Source organism: Oncorhynchus keta, unplaced genomic scaffold (genome assembly GCF_023373465.1).
Source record: "Oncorhynchus keta strain PuntledgeMale-10-30-2019 unplaced genomic scaffold, Oket_V2 Un_scaffold_713_pilon_pilon, whole genome shotgun sequence".
NCBI classification, from domain to species: Eukaryota; Metazoa; Chordata; class Actinopteri; order Salmoniformes; family Salmonidae; genus Oncorhynchus; species Oncorhynchus keta.
In genome coordinates this window covers 37,721-54,116 of record NW_026290991.1, presented here as the reverse complement: position 1 = coordinate 54,116, position 16,396 = coordinate 37,721, and the positions used below count along the sequence as shown (strand labels likewise).

At 47.4% G+C, this 16,396-nt stretch overlaps 1 protein-coding gene and 2 long non-coding RNA genes across 30 annotated transcripts; 1 reads left to right on the top strand and 2 right to left on the bottom strand.

The window, feature by feature from the left end:
* Positions 1-2,776: 2,776 nt before the first annotated feature.
* Positions 2,777-4,604, bottom strand: LOC127929397 (uncharacterized). Of its 3 annotated transcripts, none has more exons than XR_008134767.1 (5): positions 4,543-4,604; positions 4,299-4,488; positions 3,505-3,618; positions 2,864-3,053; positions 2,777-2,825 (listed from the first exon to the last, which is right to left on the bottom strand). It is a non-coding gene; the product is annotated as an uncharacterized LOC127929397 (long non-coding RNA). The 3 variants fall into 3 exon arrangements; XR_008134768.1 differs by having other exon boundaries at positions 4,413-4,488; positions 4,543-4,589; XR_008134769.1 differs by lacking the exon at positions 4,543-4,604 and having other exon boundaries at positions 4,413-4,507.
* A 1,171-nt stretch (positions 4,605-5,775) lies between these two features.
* Positions 5,776-16,344, bottom strand: si:ch211-286b5.2 (uncharacterized). The gene is made up of 4 exons (XM_052517349.1): positions 16,066-16,344; positions 15,879-15,991; positions 8,048-8,134; positions 5,776-6,413 (listed from the first exon to the last, which is right to left on the bottom strand). The coding sequence occupies exons 1-4, from the start codon at positions 16,150-16,152 to the stop codon at positions 6,305-6,307; spliced, it is 396 nt and encodes a 131-aa protein (XP_052373309.1). The 5' UTR covers positions 16,153-16,344; the 3' UTR covers positions 5,776-6,304.
* LOC127929394 (uncharacterized) lies at positions 8,147-12,055 on the top strand. 26 transcript variants are annotated; one of them, XR_008134744.1, is made up of 7 exons: positions 8,147-8,661; positions 8,865-8,904; positions 9,025-9,344; positions 9,505-9,864; positions 9,945-10,024; positions 11,105-11,344; positions 11,585-12,055. It is a non-coding gene; the product is annotated as an uncharacterized LOC127929394 (long non-coding RNA). The 26 variants fall into 26 exon arrangements; XR_008134741.1 differs by having other exon boundaries at positions 8,865-8,944; XR_008134734.1 differs by lacking the exon at positions 8,865-8,904 and having other exon boundaries at positions 8,147-8,581; positions 8,945-9,344.
* Positions 16,345-16,396: the final 52 nt, after the last annotated feature.

The window sequence follows — 16,396 nt, the reverse complement described above, 5'->3', positions numbered from 1 at the left end:
TGCCATCTGGTTTGCTTTATTTTTTTACTTTTGATACCTAAGTATATCTTAGCAATTACATTTACTTTAGATACTTAAGTATATTTGAAACCATTTAGGCTACTTGTTGTTGCGAGATGGGTGGGACCGGAGCTAGAGACGCGCCGAAGAGACTGTTCAGGCTGTTGTGTTGGCGACTTCCTTTAGCGTCTCTAACATACTGTATGCGGACAATTTTAAGAGGGTTTAGGGGTGGATATTTAGCTTAGAAGTCGTTTGGAACAGGCTGACTCGTTTTGTAGACTATGATGTGGTGTCAGATAATCATCAAGCCCTCAATGAGTTGAATCAGCTGAGTTTGTCCGGGGCTTCTACAACAATATGTGCTGTTGGGGGACTGGAGTTGGGAAACACTGATGTAAAGAAACAGACACCGTTTCAATGTTGTCAACAGGCAATCTTTTACTCCCAAATGAACAAACTAAGTAGGGCAGCACAAGACACACAACCAGCTTTCTGGATCAGCCCAGTCCTTCTAGAATGCTCCACAGATGGACAATTATCAAACCATTGTTGTTTAGGCCCCAGTGACAATATGAGTCTTGGACCCTGAGATGGGCCATTAATCATCACTGTTCTGTAAATCAAGATTAGTGACCCAACCCTGGCCGTCTCCTGTGAATTAATGTGTGCCCAATTGACTTGAGTGGTTTGCTATTATTCTGTAAATTGATTGTAAATAAATTGTAAATGGTCACTCAAAACCGGTTCAGGCCAATTTGACAACACAATCTCACATTCAATTCGTGCATTTACATAATGTATTTCAGCAGATTTCGTGCGTTTTTTTGTGGCTTAATTCGTGAGAAAATACAATATTTTAAACACGATAGCCTATATATATATTTCTGCATTATTGAACGTTATGAATATACCTTAATGTTGTATTTATTTAATCCCGTTTTATAAATTGTGTATGTATTGTTATATATACTGTTTTCGATTTTTCTGAGCAGACATTCTGATCAGAATTTCTGAGAAAAGACACACATTTATGTGCGACTTAATCCGTGGGGAAAAACATTTGTAATAATGCCACTGCTGTTTTCTATGCTTGATTTCGTTTAATACTTTGGGATACTGGTGCACTTGTAGTCAGAAAGACCGTTTTTTTTCGTGAAGGCCACAGTACACGATATTCTTCATAACGCATTTCATATTTCGTGGAGCCTAAATCACACAATGTTCTTCATAATTCATTTAATACAAGTTAAACAGGTTAATGTAAAATAATGAATTATGTTGGTTGACACTTATGGCTCTTACAAGGCCGTATCATTACGATTATTACGGTGTCAATCATGTTAGCGAGTCAGAAGTGTCCGTTTCCTAGCACCGACTAGCACTGGAATGCTGTATTGTGTTGGCTTCATATTCTCAGGGGACACTAGAACATTTGAAGCCGTAACTCCGATATGATTGTGTTTAAGTTCTTTTCAAGTTGGAACAATTAATTAACCAATAGATTTACAATAAAATTGTTCTGTTTCCCACTTGTAATTCTAAATTTGAGGGTCATTCAAGTGAACCTTCCCAGTCGGAACTAGGAATTTCCGATAACTCTGATTGCACGTGAACGTGGCATTAGTATGTGTGATCGACAACAGTAGGGCCTGGTTCGCGGTGTGTCCAGCCCCAAAACGCATTCCCGACCATTGCGTACTGAGTTTCAGTATCCTGCTATGTGTCGGTTCAGTCAATTATTAGAATTATTGTCTGTGACGTAAGTGTGATGATTATTATTAAGGTTCTGGTCGTCTGAGATACCAGCAAATAGGCTATACAATAAACAAGATAATTTTAGTACTAAGAAACTAAAGTCATAATAATTAAACAATAACATAATATAATATATATATACAATTATCATATGTTTGGTTGCTTTGAGACTGAGTCGTGTCTACACAATATTATTTACAACGAGCTGTTCCAATCCTTTTTAAGTAGACTAAATCTGTCTGCAAGTTGTATGTTATGGGTGATCTTTTCCATTAAATACAGTTCTTTGAGTCTACCTCTCCACTCTTCCGTAGTATGAATGTCCTCCTTTAACCAATGCTCTACAATACCTTTATTGGCTGCAGACGAGGATATTCAACAGGTTTTGGTCGGCCAACATATGTTTTATGACGAGGATATTCAACAGGCATTTTGAAACCGTTCAGGATTTACTCCAAGTAATGGTCCTCTTTGGGCTCTCTGCCAGGGAACATTTATATACATATATGTGAATATATATTTATTTTTTAATCAATGGCAATACTGTTTAATAAGCTTGATTTCACTTCATTTTTGTGCGTATTGTTGCGCTCATTGCAGTCATAAAACACATGTTGGCCGACCAAAACCCTTGTCGGTGATATGCAGTCATAAAACACATGTTGGCCGACCAAAACCCTTGTCGGTGATATGCAGTCATAAAACACATGTTGGCCGACCAAAACCCTTGTCGGTGATATGCAGTCATAAAACACATGTTGGCCGACCAAAACCCTTGTCGGTGATATGCAGTCATAAAACACATGTTGGCCGACCAAAACCCTTGTCGGTGATATGCAGTCATAAAACACATGTTGGCCGACCAAAACCCTTGTCGGTGATATGCAGTCATAAAACACATGTTGGCCGACCAAAACCCTTGTCGGTGATATGCAGTCATAAAACACATGTTGGCCGACCAAAACCCTTGTCGGTGATATGCAGTCATAAAACACATGTTGGCCGACCAAACCCAAAGGTCTACTACACCTGTTGTATTCAGCATTTCACGGTAAGGTCTACTACACCTGTTGTATTCAGCATTTCACAGTAAGGTCTACTACACCTGTTGTATTCAGCATTTCACGGTAAGGTCTACTACACCTGTTGTATTCAGCATTTCACGGTAAGGTCTACTACACCTGTTGTATTCAGCATTTCACGGTAAGGTCTACTACACCTGTTGTATTCAGCATTTCACGGTAAGGTCTACTACACCTGTTGTATTCAGCATTTCACGGTAAGGTCTACTACACCTGTTGTATTCAGCATTTCACAGTAAGGTCTACTACACCTGTTGTATTCAGCATTTCACGGTAAGGTCTACTACACCTGTTGTATTCAGCATTTCACGGAAAGGTCTACTACACCTGTTGTATTCAGCATTTCACGGTAAGGGCTACTACACCTGTTGTATTCGGCATTTCACGTAAGGTCTACTACACCTGTTGTATTCAGCATTTCACTGTAAGGTCTACTACACCTGTTGTATTCAGCATTTCACTGTAAGGTCTACTACACCTGTTGTATTCAGCATTTCACTGTAAGGTCTACTACACCTGTTGTATTCAGCATTTCACGGTAAGGGCTACTACACCTGTTGTATTCTTTCACGGTAAGGTCTACTACACCTGTTGTATTCAGCATTTCACTGTAAGGTCTACTACACCTGTTGTATTCAGCATTTCACAGTAAGGTCTACTACACCTGTTGTATTCAGCATTTCACGGTAAGGTCTACTACACCTGTTGTATTCAGCATTTCACGGTAAGGTCTACTACACCTGTTGTATTCAGCATTTCACGGTAAGGTCTACTACACCTGTTGTATTCAGCATTTCACAGTAAGGTCTACTACACCTGTTGTATTCAGCATTTCACGGTAAGGTCTACTACACCTGTTGTATTCAGCATTTCACGGAAAGGTCTACTACACCTGTTGTATTCAGCATTTCACGGTAAGGGCTACTACACGTGTTGTATTCGGCATTTCACGGTAAGGTCTACTACACCTGTTGTATTCAGCATTTCACTGTAAGGTCTACTACACCTGTTGTATTCAGCATTTCACAGTAAGGTCTACTACACCTGTTGTATTCAGCATTTCACTGTAAGGGCTACTACACCTGTTGTATTCAGCATTTCACTGTAAGGTCTACTACACCTGTTGTATTCAGCATTTCACTGTAAGGTCTACTACACCTGTTGTATTCAGCATTTCACTGTAAGGTCTACTACACCTGTTGTATTCAGCATTTCACTGTAAGGTCTACTACACCTGTTGTATTCAGCATTTCACTGTAAGGTCTACTACACCTGTTGTATTCAGCATTTCACTGTAAGGTCTACTACACCTGTTGTATTCAGCATTTCACTGTAAGGTCTACTACACCTGTTGTATTCAGCATTTCACTGTAAGGTCTACTACACCTGTTGTATTCAGCATTTCACGGTAAGGGCTACTACACCTGTTGTATTCTTTCACGGTAAGGTCTACTACACCTGTTGTATTCAGCATTTCACTGTAAGGTCTACTACACCTGTTGTATTCAGCATTTCACTGTAAGGTCTACTACACCTGTTGTATTCAGCATTTCACAGTAAGGTCTACTACACCTGTTGTATTCAGCATTTCACGGTAAGGTCTACTACACCTGTTGTATTCAGCATTTCACTGTAAGGTCTACTACACCTGTTGTATTCAGCATTTCACAGTAAGGTCTACTACACCTGTTGTATTCTACACCTGTTGTATTCAGCATTTCACGGTAAGGTCTACTACACCTGTTGTATTCAGCATTTCACGGAAAGGTCTACTACACCTGTTGTATTCAGCATTTCACGGTAAGGGCTACTACACCTGTTGTATTCGGCATTTCACGTTAAGGTCTACTACACCTGTTGTATTCAGCATTTCACTGTAAGGTCTACTACACCTGTTGTATTCAGCATTTCACTGTAAGGTCTACTACACCTGTTGTATTCAGCATTTCACTGTAAGGTCTACTACACCTGTTGTATTCAGCATTTCACTGTAAGGTCTACTACACCTGTTGTATTCAGCATTTCACTGTAAGGTCTACTACACCTGTTGTATTCAGCATTTCACTGTAAGGTCTACTACACCTGTTGTATTCAGCATTTCACAGTAAGGTCTACTACACCTGTTGTATTCAGCATTTCACGGTAAGGGCTACTACACCTGTTGTATTCAGCATTTCACTGTAAGGTCTACTACACCTGTTGTATTCAGCATTTCACGGTAAGGTCTACTACACCTGTTGTATTCAGCATTTCACAGTAAGGTCTACTACACCTGTTGTATTCAGCAAATGGCATTATATTTCATAAATAGTGCCCTACTTTTGATCCAGGGGCCATAGGGCTGTGGTCAACAGTAGTGCACTATATAGGGCTATGGTCTAAAGTAGTGCACTATATAGGGCAGTGGTCTAAAGTAGTGCACTATATAGGGCAGTGGTCTAAAGTAGTGCACTATATAGGGCAGTGGTCTAAAGTAGTGCACTATATAGGGCAGTGGTCTAAAGTAGTGCACTATATAGGGCAGTGGTCTAAAGTAGTGCACTATATAGGGCAGTGGTCTAAAGTAGTGCACTATATAGGGTAGTGGTCTAAAGTAGTGCACTATATAGGGCAGTGGTCTAAAGTAGTGCACTATATAGGGTAGTGGTCTAAAGTAGTGCACTATATAGGGTAGTGGTCTAAAGTAGTGCACTATATAGGGCAGTGGTCTAAAGTAGTGCACTATATAGGGCAGTGGTCTAAAGTAGTGCACTATATAGGGCAGTGGTCTAAAGTAGTGCACTATATAGGGTAGTGGTCTAAAGTAGTGCACTATATAGGGCAGTGGTCTAAAGTAGTGCACTATATAGTGTTAAAGGTGATCTTTATGCTGGGAATCTTTAGACTGGTTAGTTATTAAAGCCGCATGTTTCATAGAGACACGACTGAGATGAGGAGATGTACAATAACCAAAGATTCACCTTAGTGGTCATTTATTTTATAACACATTCTACAAAACACAGTAACTACATACTGTTCCAAAGTGATGTCCTCAGCATTAGGAAAGGCTGAGGACAAGAAAAGAACCCTTAAATGGTATTATAGACCAGCATTATTATTATAACGTTGTGTCCATATAACTTGACAAACATTCAGTTCAGAACCCTTAAATGGTATTATAGACCTGCATTATTATTATAACGTTGTGTCCATATAACTTGACAAACATTCAGGTCTCATCTGGGTTGATACTTTGGATCATTGTTCTCAAACTGATCTGGAGTATTCAAGTCAAAACAGAAATACAAATCAACTTTCAAGTGAGCCTCCGCTATGTGAAGACTGTTACCCATGAGCCTTTGGGGGCGTTGCGATGATGGTTCGCTGTAGGTCCCAAATGGCACCTTATTCCCTATATAGTGTCTATGAGCCCAGGTCAAAAGTAGGGCACTATATAGGGAATAGGGTGCTATTTGGGAGGCATTCTAGATCTCAGAGAGTCGTGGGGGGAAGACGCGGCGTGGGGGAGGCCTCGCGGTCTTGTTGCCACGGCGAAGAGACTCTAGCTCCCGATGGGTAGCCATCACTACCCGACTGAAAGAGAGGGATGAAGGAGGGAGAGAAAAGGAGAAAAGAGAAGGATAGGGGAGGGAGGAAGAGATGCATTGGGAGAGAGTGATGTTATTTTCAGTTGCTATTTGTCTGTTTTTACTACTACTTACAAAACATCTGATCACCACTGTCATGCAAACATTGTTGGTTTGATCTTGAGAGGTGTGAGATTCCTTTGGCAATGTAAACATGTGTTTCCTATGCCAATAATGCCCATTGAATTGAAATTGAATTGAGAGAGAGATCAAAGAGAGAGCATAGCAGGACAAGATCTCTCTCTGTGACGACTCCCCCATCCTGAGTGAGTCTGATCACATCTCTTCAAACTGTCCTGTAGACGAGGATAGTCGCCCCCTCAGCACTGAACACACCCAGGTCCCACAACCTCATCCACCACTGAGAGGGAAACATTCACAGAGCTGGAGAGAGACATGGAGCTCAGAGATCTAGTCCACACTATCCAGACAGAACAGACCCCAAAACAGTCCCGCACAACAACACTCCCCAGCAAGACCCGGAGGGCAGAAGGTGGAGACGGACGGCCGTCTGAGAGAGCTGGCTGCTCATCAGACTGAGGTGAGACAACTCAAAGAGGAGGAGAGAGGAACACATGGTACAGCTAACAGTAGTGAAGGAGGAGGGAGAGGAACACATGGTACAGCTAACAGTAGTGAAGGAGGAGGGAGAGGAACACATGGTACAGCTAACAGTAGTGAAGGAGGAGAGAGAGGAACACATGGTACAGCTAACAGTAGTGAAGGAGGAGGGAGAGGACCACATGGTACAGCTAACAGTAGTGAAGGAGGAGGGAGAGGAACACATGGTACAGCTAACAGTAGTGAAGGAGGAGGGAGAGGAACACATGGTACAGCTAACAGTAGTGAAGGAGGAGGGAGAGGAACACATGGTACAGCTAACAGTAGTGAAGGAGGAGGGAGAGGAACACATGGTACAGCTAACAGTAGTGAAGGAGGAGGGAGAGGAACACATGGTACAGCTAACAGTAGTGAAGGAGGAGGGAGAGGAACACATGGTACAGCTAACAGTAGTGAAGGAGGAGGGAGAGGAACACATGGTACAGCTAACAGTAGTGAAGGAGGAGGGAGAGGAACACATGGTACAGCTAACAGTAGTGAAGGAGGAGGGAGAGGAACACATGGTACAGCTAACAGTAGTGAAGGAGGAGGGAGAGGACCACATGGTACAGCTAACAGTAGTGAAGGAGGAGAGAGAGGAACACATGGTACAGATAACAGTAGTGAAGGAGGAGGAGAGAGGAACACATGGTACAGCTAACAGTAGTGAAGGAGGAGGGAGAGGAACACATGGTACAGCTAACAGTAGTGAAGGAGGAGGGAGAGGAACACATGGTACAGCTAACAGCAGAATTTAGAACCCCATCCCCTGTTCTCCTCCTCTCCTGTGTTAACTAAGGAGGTGAGATCCTAATCTATGTCCATCTGAGCAGACAGCCATCTTGCCAATCAGAGCTCAGAGATCTGTGGAGCAGATCAGGCTGACTTCTAAAGTTCATTAGGTCAAAGGTCTTCACTAGGAGAAAGTGGTGAAGCAGTAGAAGGATGGAGGGAGAGGAGGGAAAAGAGACGAAGACTCACTTTAGGTAGGAGAGTTCTCTGATCAGGCCACAGACCAGTTCTGTAGCGTCTTCATGCCCTTCCTCTTTCTCCTCTTCCTCTTTCTCACTAGTTAAGGGGAAGAGAGAGACAGAGAATGGCACCATTCCCTATATAATGCACTACTTTCTACCAGGGCCTCATGTGCACTATATGGGGAATACGGGTTCATGGTAGGCATCAAAACAAGCCAATACAAAGTTATAAAATAGTGTACTAGTTCTAGGAAGATGGATAAATGTATCTGACCAGTAATGTTACTGAAACAAGATGAAGTATCTAGATCTAGATCAGTGGTTATCGCTGGGTACTGCAGGTGGTATATCTAGATCAGTGGTTATCGTTGGGTACTGCAGGTGGTATATCTAGATCAGTGGTTATCGTTGGGTACTGCAGGTGGTATATCTAGATCAGTGGTTATCGTTGGGTACTGCAGGTGGTATATCTAGATCAGTGGTTATCGCTGGGTACTGCAGGTGGTATATCTAGATCAGTGGTTATCGTTGGGTACTGCAGGTGGTATATCTAGATCAGTGGTTATCGTTGGGTACTGCAGGTGGTATATCTAGATCAGTGGTTATCGCTGGGTACTGCAGGTGGTATATCTAGATCAGTGGTTATCGTAGGGTACTGCAGGTGGTATATCTAGATCAGTGGTTATCGTTACTGGGTACTGCAGGTGGTATATCTAGATCAGTGGTTATCGTTGGGTACTGCAGGTGGTATATCTAGATCAGTGGTTATCGTTGGGTACTGCAGGTGGTATATCTAGATCAGTGGTTATCGTTGGGTACTGCAGGTGGTATATCTAGATCAGTGGTTATCGTTGGGTATTGCAGGTGGTATATCTAGATCAGTGGTTATCGTTGGGTATTGCAGGTGGTATATCTAGATCAGTGGTTATCGCTGGGTACTGCAGGTGGTATATCTAGATCAGTGGTTATCGTTGGGTACTGCAGGTGGTATATCTAGATCAGTGGTTATCGTTGGGTACTGCAGGTGGTATATCTAGATCAGTGGTTATCGTTGGGTACTGCAGGTGGTATATCTAGATCAGTAGTTGTCGTTGGGTACTGCAGGTGGTATATCTAGATCAGTGGTTATCGTTGGGTACTGCAGGTGGTATATCTAGATCAGTGGTTATCGTTGGGTATTGCAGGTGGTATATCTAGATCAGTGGTTATCGTTGGGTACTGCAGGTGGTATATCTAGATCAGTGGTTATCGCTGGGTACTGCAGGTGGTATATCTAGATCAGTGGTTATCGTTGGGTACTGCAGGTGGTATATCTAGATCAGTGGTTATCGTTGGGTACTGCAGGTGGTATATCTAGATCAGTGGTTATCGTTGGGTACTGCAGGTGGTATATCTAGATCAGTGGTTATCGCTGGGTACTGCAGGTGGTATATCTAGATCAGTGGTTATCGCTGGGTACTGCAGGTGGTATATCTAGATCCGTGGTTATCGTTGGGTACTGCAGGTGGTATATCTAGATCCGTGGTTATCGTTGGGTACTGCAGGTGGTATATCTAGATCAGTGGTTATCGTTGGGTACTGCAGGTGGTATATCTAGATCAGTGGTTATCGTTGGGTACTGCAGGTGGTATATCTAGATCGGTGGTTATCGTTGGGTACTGCAGGTGGTATATCTAGATCCGTGGTTATCGCTGGGTACTGCAGGTGGTATATCTAGATCCGTGGTTATCGTTGGGTACTGCAGGTGGTATATCTAGATCCGTGGTTATCGTTGGGTACTGCAGGTGGTATATCTAGATCCGTGGTTATCGTTGGGTACTGCAGGTGGTATATCTAGATCAGTGGTTATCGTTGGGTACTGCAGGTGGTATATCTAGATCAGTGGTTATCGTTGGGTACTGCAGGTGGTATATCTAGATCAGTGGTTATCGCTGGGTACTGCAGGTGGTATATCTAGATCAGTGGTTATCGTTGGGTACTGCAGGTGGTATATCTAGATCAGTGGTTATCGTTGGGTACTGCAGGTGGTATATCTAGATCAGTGGTTATCGTTGGGTACTGCAGGTGGTATATCTAGATCAGTGGTTATCGTTGGGTACTGCAGGTGGTATATCTAGATCAGTGGTTATCGTTGGGTACTGCAGGTGGTATATCTAGATCAGTGGTTATCGTTGGGTACTGCAGGTGGTATATCTAGATCAGTGGTTATCGTTGGGTACTGCAGGTGGTATATCTAGATCAGTGGTTATCGTTGGGTACTGCAGGTGGTATATCTAGATCAGTGGTTATCGTTGGGTACTGCAGGTGGTATATCTAGATCAGTGGTTATCGTTGGGTACTGCAGGTGGTATATCTAGATCAGTGGTTATCGTTGGGTACTGCAGGTGGTATATCTAGATCAGTGGTTATCGTTGGGTACTGCAGGTGGTATATCTAGATCAGTGGTTATCGTTGTGGTATTGCAGGTGGTATATCTAGATCAGTGGTTATCGTGGGTACTGCAGGTGGTATATCTAGATCAGTGGTTATCGTTGGGTATTGCAGGTGGTATATCTAGATCAGTGGTTATCGTTGGGTACTGCAGGTGGTATATCTAGATCAGTGGTTATCGTTGGGTACTGCAGGTGGTATATCTAGATCAGTGGTTATCGTTGGGTACTGCAGGTGGTATATCTAGATCAGTGGTTATCGTTGGGTACTGCAGGTGGTATATCTAGATCAGTGGTTATCGTTGGGTACTGCAGGTGGTATATCTAGATCAGTGGTTATCGTTGGGTACTGCAGGTGGTATATCTAGATCAGTGGTTATCGCTGGGTACTGCAGGTGGTATATCTAGATCAGTAGTTGTCGTTGGATACTGCAGGTGGTATATCTAGATCAGTGGTTATCGTTGGGTATTGCAGGTGGTATATCTAGATCAGTGGTTATCGTTGGGTACTGCAGGTGGTATATCTAGATCCGTGGTTATCGTTGGGTACCTCAGGTGGTATATCTAGATCAGTGGTTATCGTTGGGTACTGCAGGTGGTATATCTAGATCAGTGGTTATCGCTGGGTACTGCAGGTGGTATATCTAGATCAGTGGTTATCGCTGGGTACTGCAGGTGGTATATCTAGATCAGTGGTTATCGTTGGGTACTGCAGGTGGTATATCTAGATCAGTGGTTATCGCTGGGTACTGCAGGTGGTATATCTAGATCAGTGGTTATCGTTGGGTACTGCAGGTGGTATATCTAGATCCGTGGTTATCGTTGGGTACTGCAGGTGGTATATCTAGATCCGTGGTTATCGTTGGGTACTGCAGGTGGTATATCTAGATCAGTGGTTATCGTTGGGTACTGCAGGTGGTATATCTAGATCAGTGGTTATCGTTGGGTACTGCAGGTGGTATATCTAGATCAGTGGTTATCGTTGGGTACTGCAGGTGGTATATCTAGATCAGTGGTTATCGTTGGGTACTGCAGGTGGTATATCTAGATCAGTGGTTATCGTTGGGTACTGCAGGTGGTATATCTAGATCAGTGGTTATCGTTGGGTACTGCAGGTGGTATATCTAGATCAGTGGTTATCGCTGGGTACTGCAGGTGGTATATCTAGATCAGTGGTTATCGTTGGGTATTGCAGGTGGTATATCTAGATCAGTGGTTATCGTTGGGTATTGCAGGTGGTATATCTAGATCAGTGGTTATCGTTGGGTACTGCAGGTGGTATATCTAGATCAGTGGTTATCGCTGGGTACTGCAGGTGGTATATCTAGATCAGTGGTTATCGTTGGGTATTGCAGGTGGTATATCTAGATCAGTGGTTATCGTTGGGTATTGCAGGTGGTATATCTAGATCAGTGGTTATCGTTGGGTACTGCAGGTGGTATATCTAGATCAGTGGTTATCGTTGGGTATTGCAGGTGGTATATCTAGATCAGTGGTTATCGTTGGGTATTGCAGGTGGTATATCTAGATCAGTGGTTATCGTTGGGTATTGCAGGTGGTATATCTAGATCAGTGGTTATCGTTGGGTATTGCAGGTGGTCAGCAATTTCTGGGGGGATAAAAAACAACAATCTTCCACAAATAATAAACAGTTGAGGTTATTAATGGTGTTATAAGCCATTTGACAGCCAAGATAGTTTATGTTTAAAACATTCTGCGACTCTGTGAAAGATGGTCCTCAAAAGCTTTTGACTAATTTGCTCTCAGGAACAGAAGAGGCTCTTATTCTTATTCTCACTCTTATTTTCTAATTTCCTCATCTACCTGCATCTCATCTACCTCATCTGCATATCAGCACTTCTCTCCTCCCCCATGCCTGCGTCTACCTCCTATACCCCCTCCTTCCTCCCCCCCATGCCTGTGTCTACCTCCTATACCCCCTCCTTCCTCCCCCAAGCCTGCGTCTACCTCCTATATCCCCCTCCTTCCTCCCCCATGCCTGCATCTACCTCCTATACCCCCTCCTTCCTCCCCCATGCCTGCGTCTACCTCCTATACCTCCCTCCTTCCTCCCCCATGCCTGTGTCTACCTCCTATACCCCCTCCTTCCTCCCCCATGCCTGCGTCTACCTCCTATACCTCCCTCCTTCCTCCCCCATGCCTGCGTCTACCTCCTATACCCCCTCCTTCCTCCCCCAAGCCTGCGTCTGCCTCCTATATCCACCTCCTTCCTCCCCCATGCCTGCATCTACCTCCTATACCTCCCTCCTTCCTCCCCCATGCCTGTGTCTACCTCCTATACCCCCTCCTTCCTCCCCCATGCCTGCGTCTACCTCCTATACCTCCCTCCTTCCTCCCCCATGCCTGCGTCTACCTCCTATACCCCCTCCTTCCTCCCCCAAGCCTGCGTCTACCTCCTATATCCCCCTCCTTCCTCCCCCATGCCTGCATCTACCTCCTATACCCCCTCCTTCCTCCCCCATGCCTGCGTCTACCTCCTATACCTCCCTCCTTCCTCCCCCATGCCTGCGTCTACCTCCTATACCTCCCTCCTTCCTCCCCCATGCATGTGTCTACCTCCTACCTCCCTCCTTCCTCACCCCCATGACTGCGTCTAGCTCCTATACCTCCCTCCTTCCTCCCCCAAGCCTGCATCTACCTCCTATACCCCCTCCTTCCTCTCCCCCATGACTGCATCTACCTCCTATACCCCCTCCTTCCTCCCCCATGCCTGCGTCTACCTCCTATACCCCCTCCTTCCTCCCCCATGCCTGCATCTACCTCCTATACCCCCTCCTTCCTCCCCCCATGCCTGCATCTACCTCCTATACCCCCTCCTTCCTCCCCCATGCCTGCATCTACCTCCTATACCCCCTCCTTCCTCCCCCATGCCTGCATCTACCTCCTATACCCCCTCCTTCCTCCCCCATGCCTGCATCTACCTCCTATACCCCCTCCTTCCTCCCCCATGCCTGCATCTACCTCCTATACCCCCTCCTTCCTCCCCCATGCCTGCATCTACCTCCTATACCCCCTCCTTCCTCCCCCATGCCTGCATCTACCTCCTATACCCCCTCCTTCCTCCCCCATGCCTGCATCTACCTCCTATACCCCCTCCTTCCTCCCCCATGCCTGCATCTACCTCCTATACCCCCTCCTTCCTCCCCCATGCCTGCGTCTACCTCCTATACCCCCTCCTTCCTCCCCCATGCCTGCATCTACCTCCTATACCCCCTCCTTCCTCCCCCCATGCCTGCATCTACCTCCTATACCCCCTCCTTCCTCCCCCATGCCTGCATCTACCTCCTATACCCCCCTCCTTCCTCCCCCATGCCTGCGTCTACCTCCTATACCCCCTCCTTCCTCCCCCATGCCTGCATCTACCTCCTATACCCCCTCCTTCCTCCCCCATGCCTGCATCTACCTCCTATACCCCCTCCTTCCTCCCCCATGCCTGCATCTACCTCCTATACCCCCTCCTTCCTCCCCCATGCCTGCATCTACCTCCTATACCCCCTCCTTCCTCCCCCATGCCTGCATCTACCTCCTATACCCCCTCCTTCCTCCCCCATGCCTGCATCTACCTCCTATACCCCCTCCTTCCTCCCCCATGCCTGCGTCTACCTCCTATACCCCCTCCTTCCTCCCCCATGCCTGCATCTACCTCCTATACCCCCTCCTTCCTCCCCCATGCCTGCATCTCCTCCTATACCCCCTCCTTCCTCCCCCATGCCTGCGTCTACCTCCTATACCCCCTCCTTCCTCCCCCATGCCTGCATCTACCTCCTATACCCCCTCCTTCCTCCCCCATGCCTGCATCTACCTCCTATACCCCCTCCTTCCTCCCCCATGCCTGCGTCTACCTCCTATACCCCCTCCTTCCTCCCCCATGCCTGCGTCTACCTCCTATACCCCCTCCTTCCTCCCCCATGCCTGCGTCTACCTCCTATACCCCCTCCTTCCTCCCCCATGCCTGCGTCTACCTCCTATACCCCCCTCCTTCCTCCCCCATGCCTGCGTCTACCTCCTATACCCCCTCCTTCCTCCCCCATGCCTGCGTCTCCCTCCTATACCCCCTCCTTCCTCCCCCATGCCTGCGTCTACCTCCTATACCCCCTCCTTCCTCCCCCATGCCTGCGTCTACCTCCTATACCCCCTCCTTCCTCCCCCATGCCTGCGTCTCCCTCCTATACCCCCTCCTTCCTCCCCCATGCCTGCGTCTACCTCCTATACCCCCTCCTTCCTCCCCCATGCCTGCGTCTACCTCCTATACCCCCTCCTTCCTCCCCCATGCCTGCGTCTCCCTCCTATACCCCCTCCTTCCTCCCCCATGCCTGCGTCTACCTCCTATACCCCCTCCTTCCTCCCCCATGCCTGCGTCTCCCTCCTATACCCCCTCCTTCCTCCCCATGCCTGCGTCTACCTCCTATACCCCCTCCTTCCTCCCCCATGCCTGCGTCTACCTCCTATACCCCCTCCTTCCTCCCCCATGCCTGCGTCTCCTCCTATACCCCCTCCTTCCTCCCCCATGCCTGTCTACCTCCTATACCCCCTCCTTCCTCCCCCATGCCTGTGTCTACCTCCTATACCCCCTCCTTCCTCCCCCATGCCTGCGTCTCCCTCCTATACCCCCTCCTTCCTCCCCCATGCCTGTGTCTCCTCCTATACCCCCTCCTTCCTCCCCCATGCCTGTGTCTCCCTCCTATACCCCCTCCTTCCTCCCCATGCCTGTGTCTCCTCCTATACCCCCTCCTTCCTCCCCCATGCCTGTGTCTCCTCCTATACCCCCTCCTTCCTCCCCCATGCCTGCGTCTCCCTCCTATACCCCCTCCTTCCTCCCCCATGCCTGTGTCTCCCTCCTATACCCCCTCCTTCCTCCCCCATGCCTGTGTCTCCCTCCTATACCCCCTCCTTCCTCCCCCATGCCTGCGTCTACCTCCTATACCCCCTCCTTCCTCCCCCATGCCTGCGTCTCCCTCCTATACCCCCTCCTTCCTCCCCCATGCCTGCGTCTCCCTCCTATACCCCCTCCTTCCTCCCCCCATGCCTGCGTCTCCCTCCTATACCCCCTCCTTCCTCCCCCATGCCTGCGTCTCCCTCCTATACCCCCTCCTTCCTCCCCCATGCCTGCGTCTCCCTCCTATACCCCCTCCTTCCTCCCCCATGCCTGCGTCTCCCTCCTATACCCCCTCCTTCCTCCCCCATGCCTGCGTCTACCTCCTATACCCCCTCCTTCCTCCCCCATGCCTGCGTCTCCCTCCTATACCCCCTCCTTCCTCCCCCATGCCTGCGTCTCCCTCCTATACCCCCTCCTTCCTCCCCCATGCCTGCGTCTCCCTCCTATACCCCCTCCTTCCTCCCCATGCCTGCGTCTCCCTCCTATACCCCCTCCTTCCTCCCCTCTCTCACGTCAGAGTGATGGTGTTGAGTTGAGAGTCAGACATGTCGTCCAGAGGCAGCACTCCAAACGGATCAACGACAGCAGCATCATCGTTGTCTCTGGTCAGGTCTGGGGTGGTGGACTGAAATACACAAACAATCAGGACTCAAACAAGCAAACAAAGTAACAAACAAAGACGTCAACAAAAACACTCACGTGGTTGTTCTCCTCCGAGCCACCAGGTGTCACTGGAGCCTGGTTGTGCCCCTCCCTTCCAGGACCTGGCTTTGTGGGGGGAGGCATGGTGGACTCTCCTCTGTCAGCCGGGGACAGAATGAGTGCCCGGGGTTCGGCCACAGTCCCAGCCCCATCTTCAGCCCCCCCCTCTCTCTGGGTAGGTGAGCTCTGCACCTCTCCGTGGTGCTCCCTCTCTGTCCCAACCTCCAGAGGGATAGAGGTAGGGGTGGTGGTGGAGGATGGTGTAGGGGCCCTAGGGGGCTCTCCTCTGGCTCATTCGACCCACAGCCCCCTGTCCCCTCCTGGTTCT

What these genes read in the sequence shown, in the direction of transcription:
- si:ch211-286b5.2 (XM_052517349.1), bottom strand. Translation starts at nt 16,152, where the DNA reads ATGCCTCCCCCCACAAAGCCAGGTCCTGGAAGGGAGGGGCACAACCAG. An exon ending in GCTCGGAGGAGAACAACCAC is followed by an intron (nt 15,992 to 16,065) that starts GTGAGTGTTTTT and finishes TGTGTATTTCAG; the next exon opens with TCCACCACCCCAGACCTGAC. An exon ending in CTCAACACCATCACTCTGAC is followed by an intron (nt 8,135 to 15,878) that starts GTGAGAGAGGGG and finishes CCCCTTAACTAG; the next exon opens with TGAGAAAGAGGAAGAGGAGA.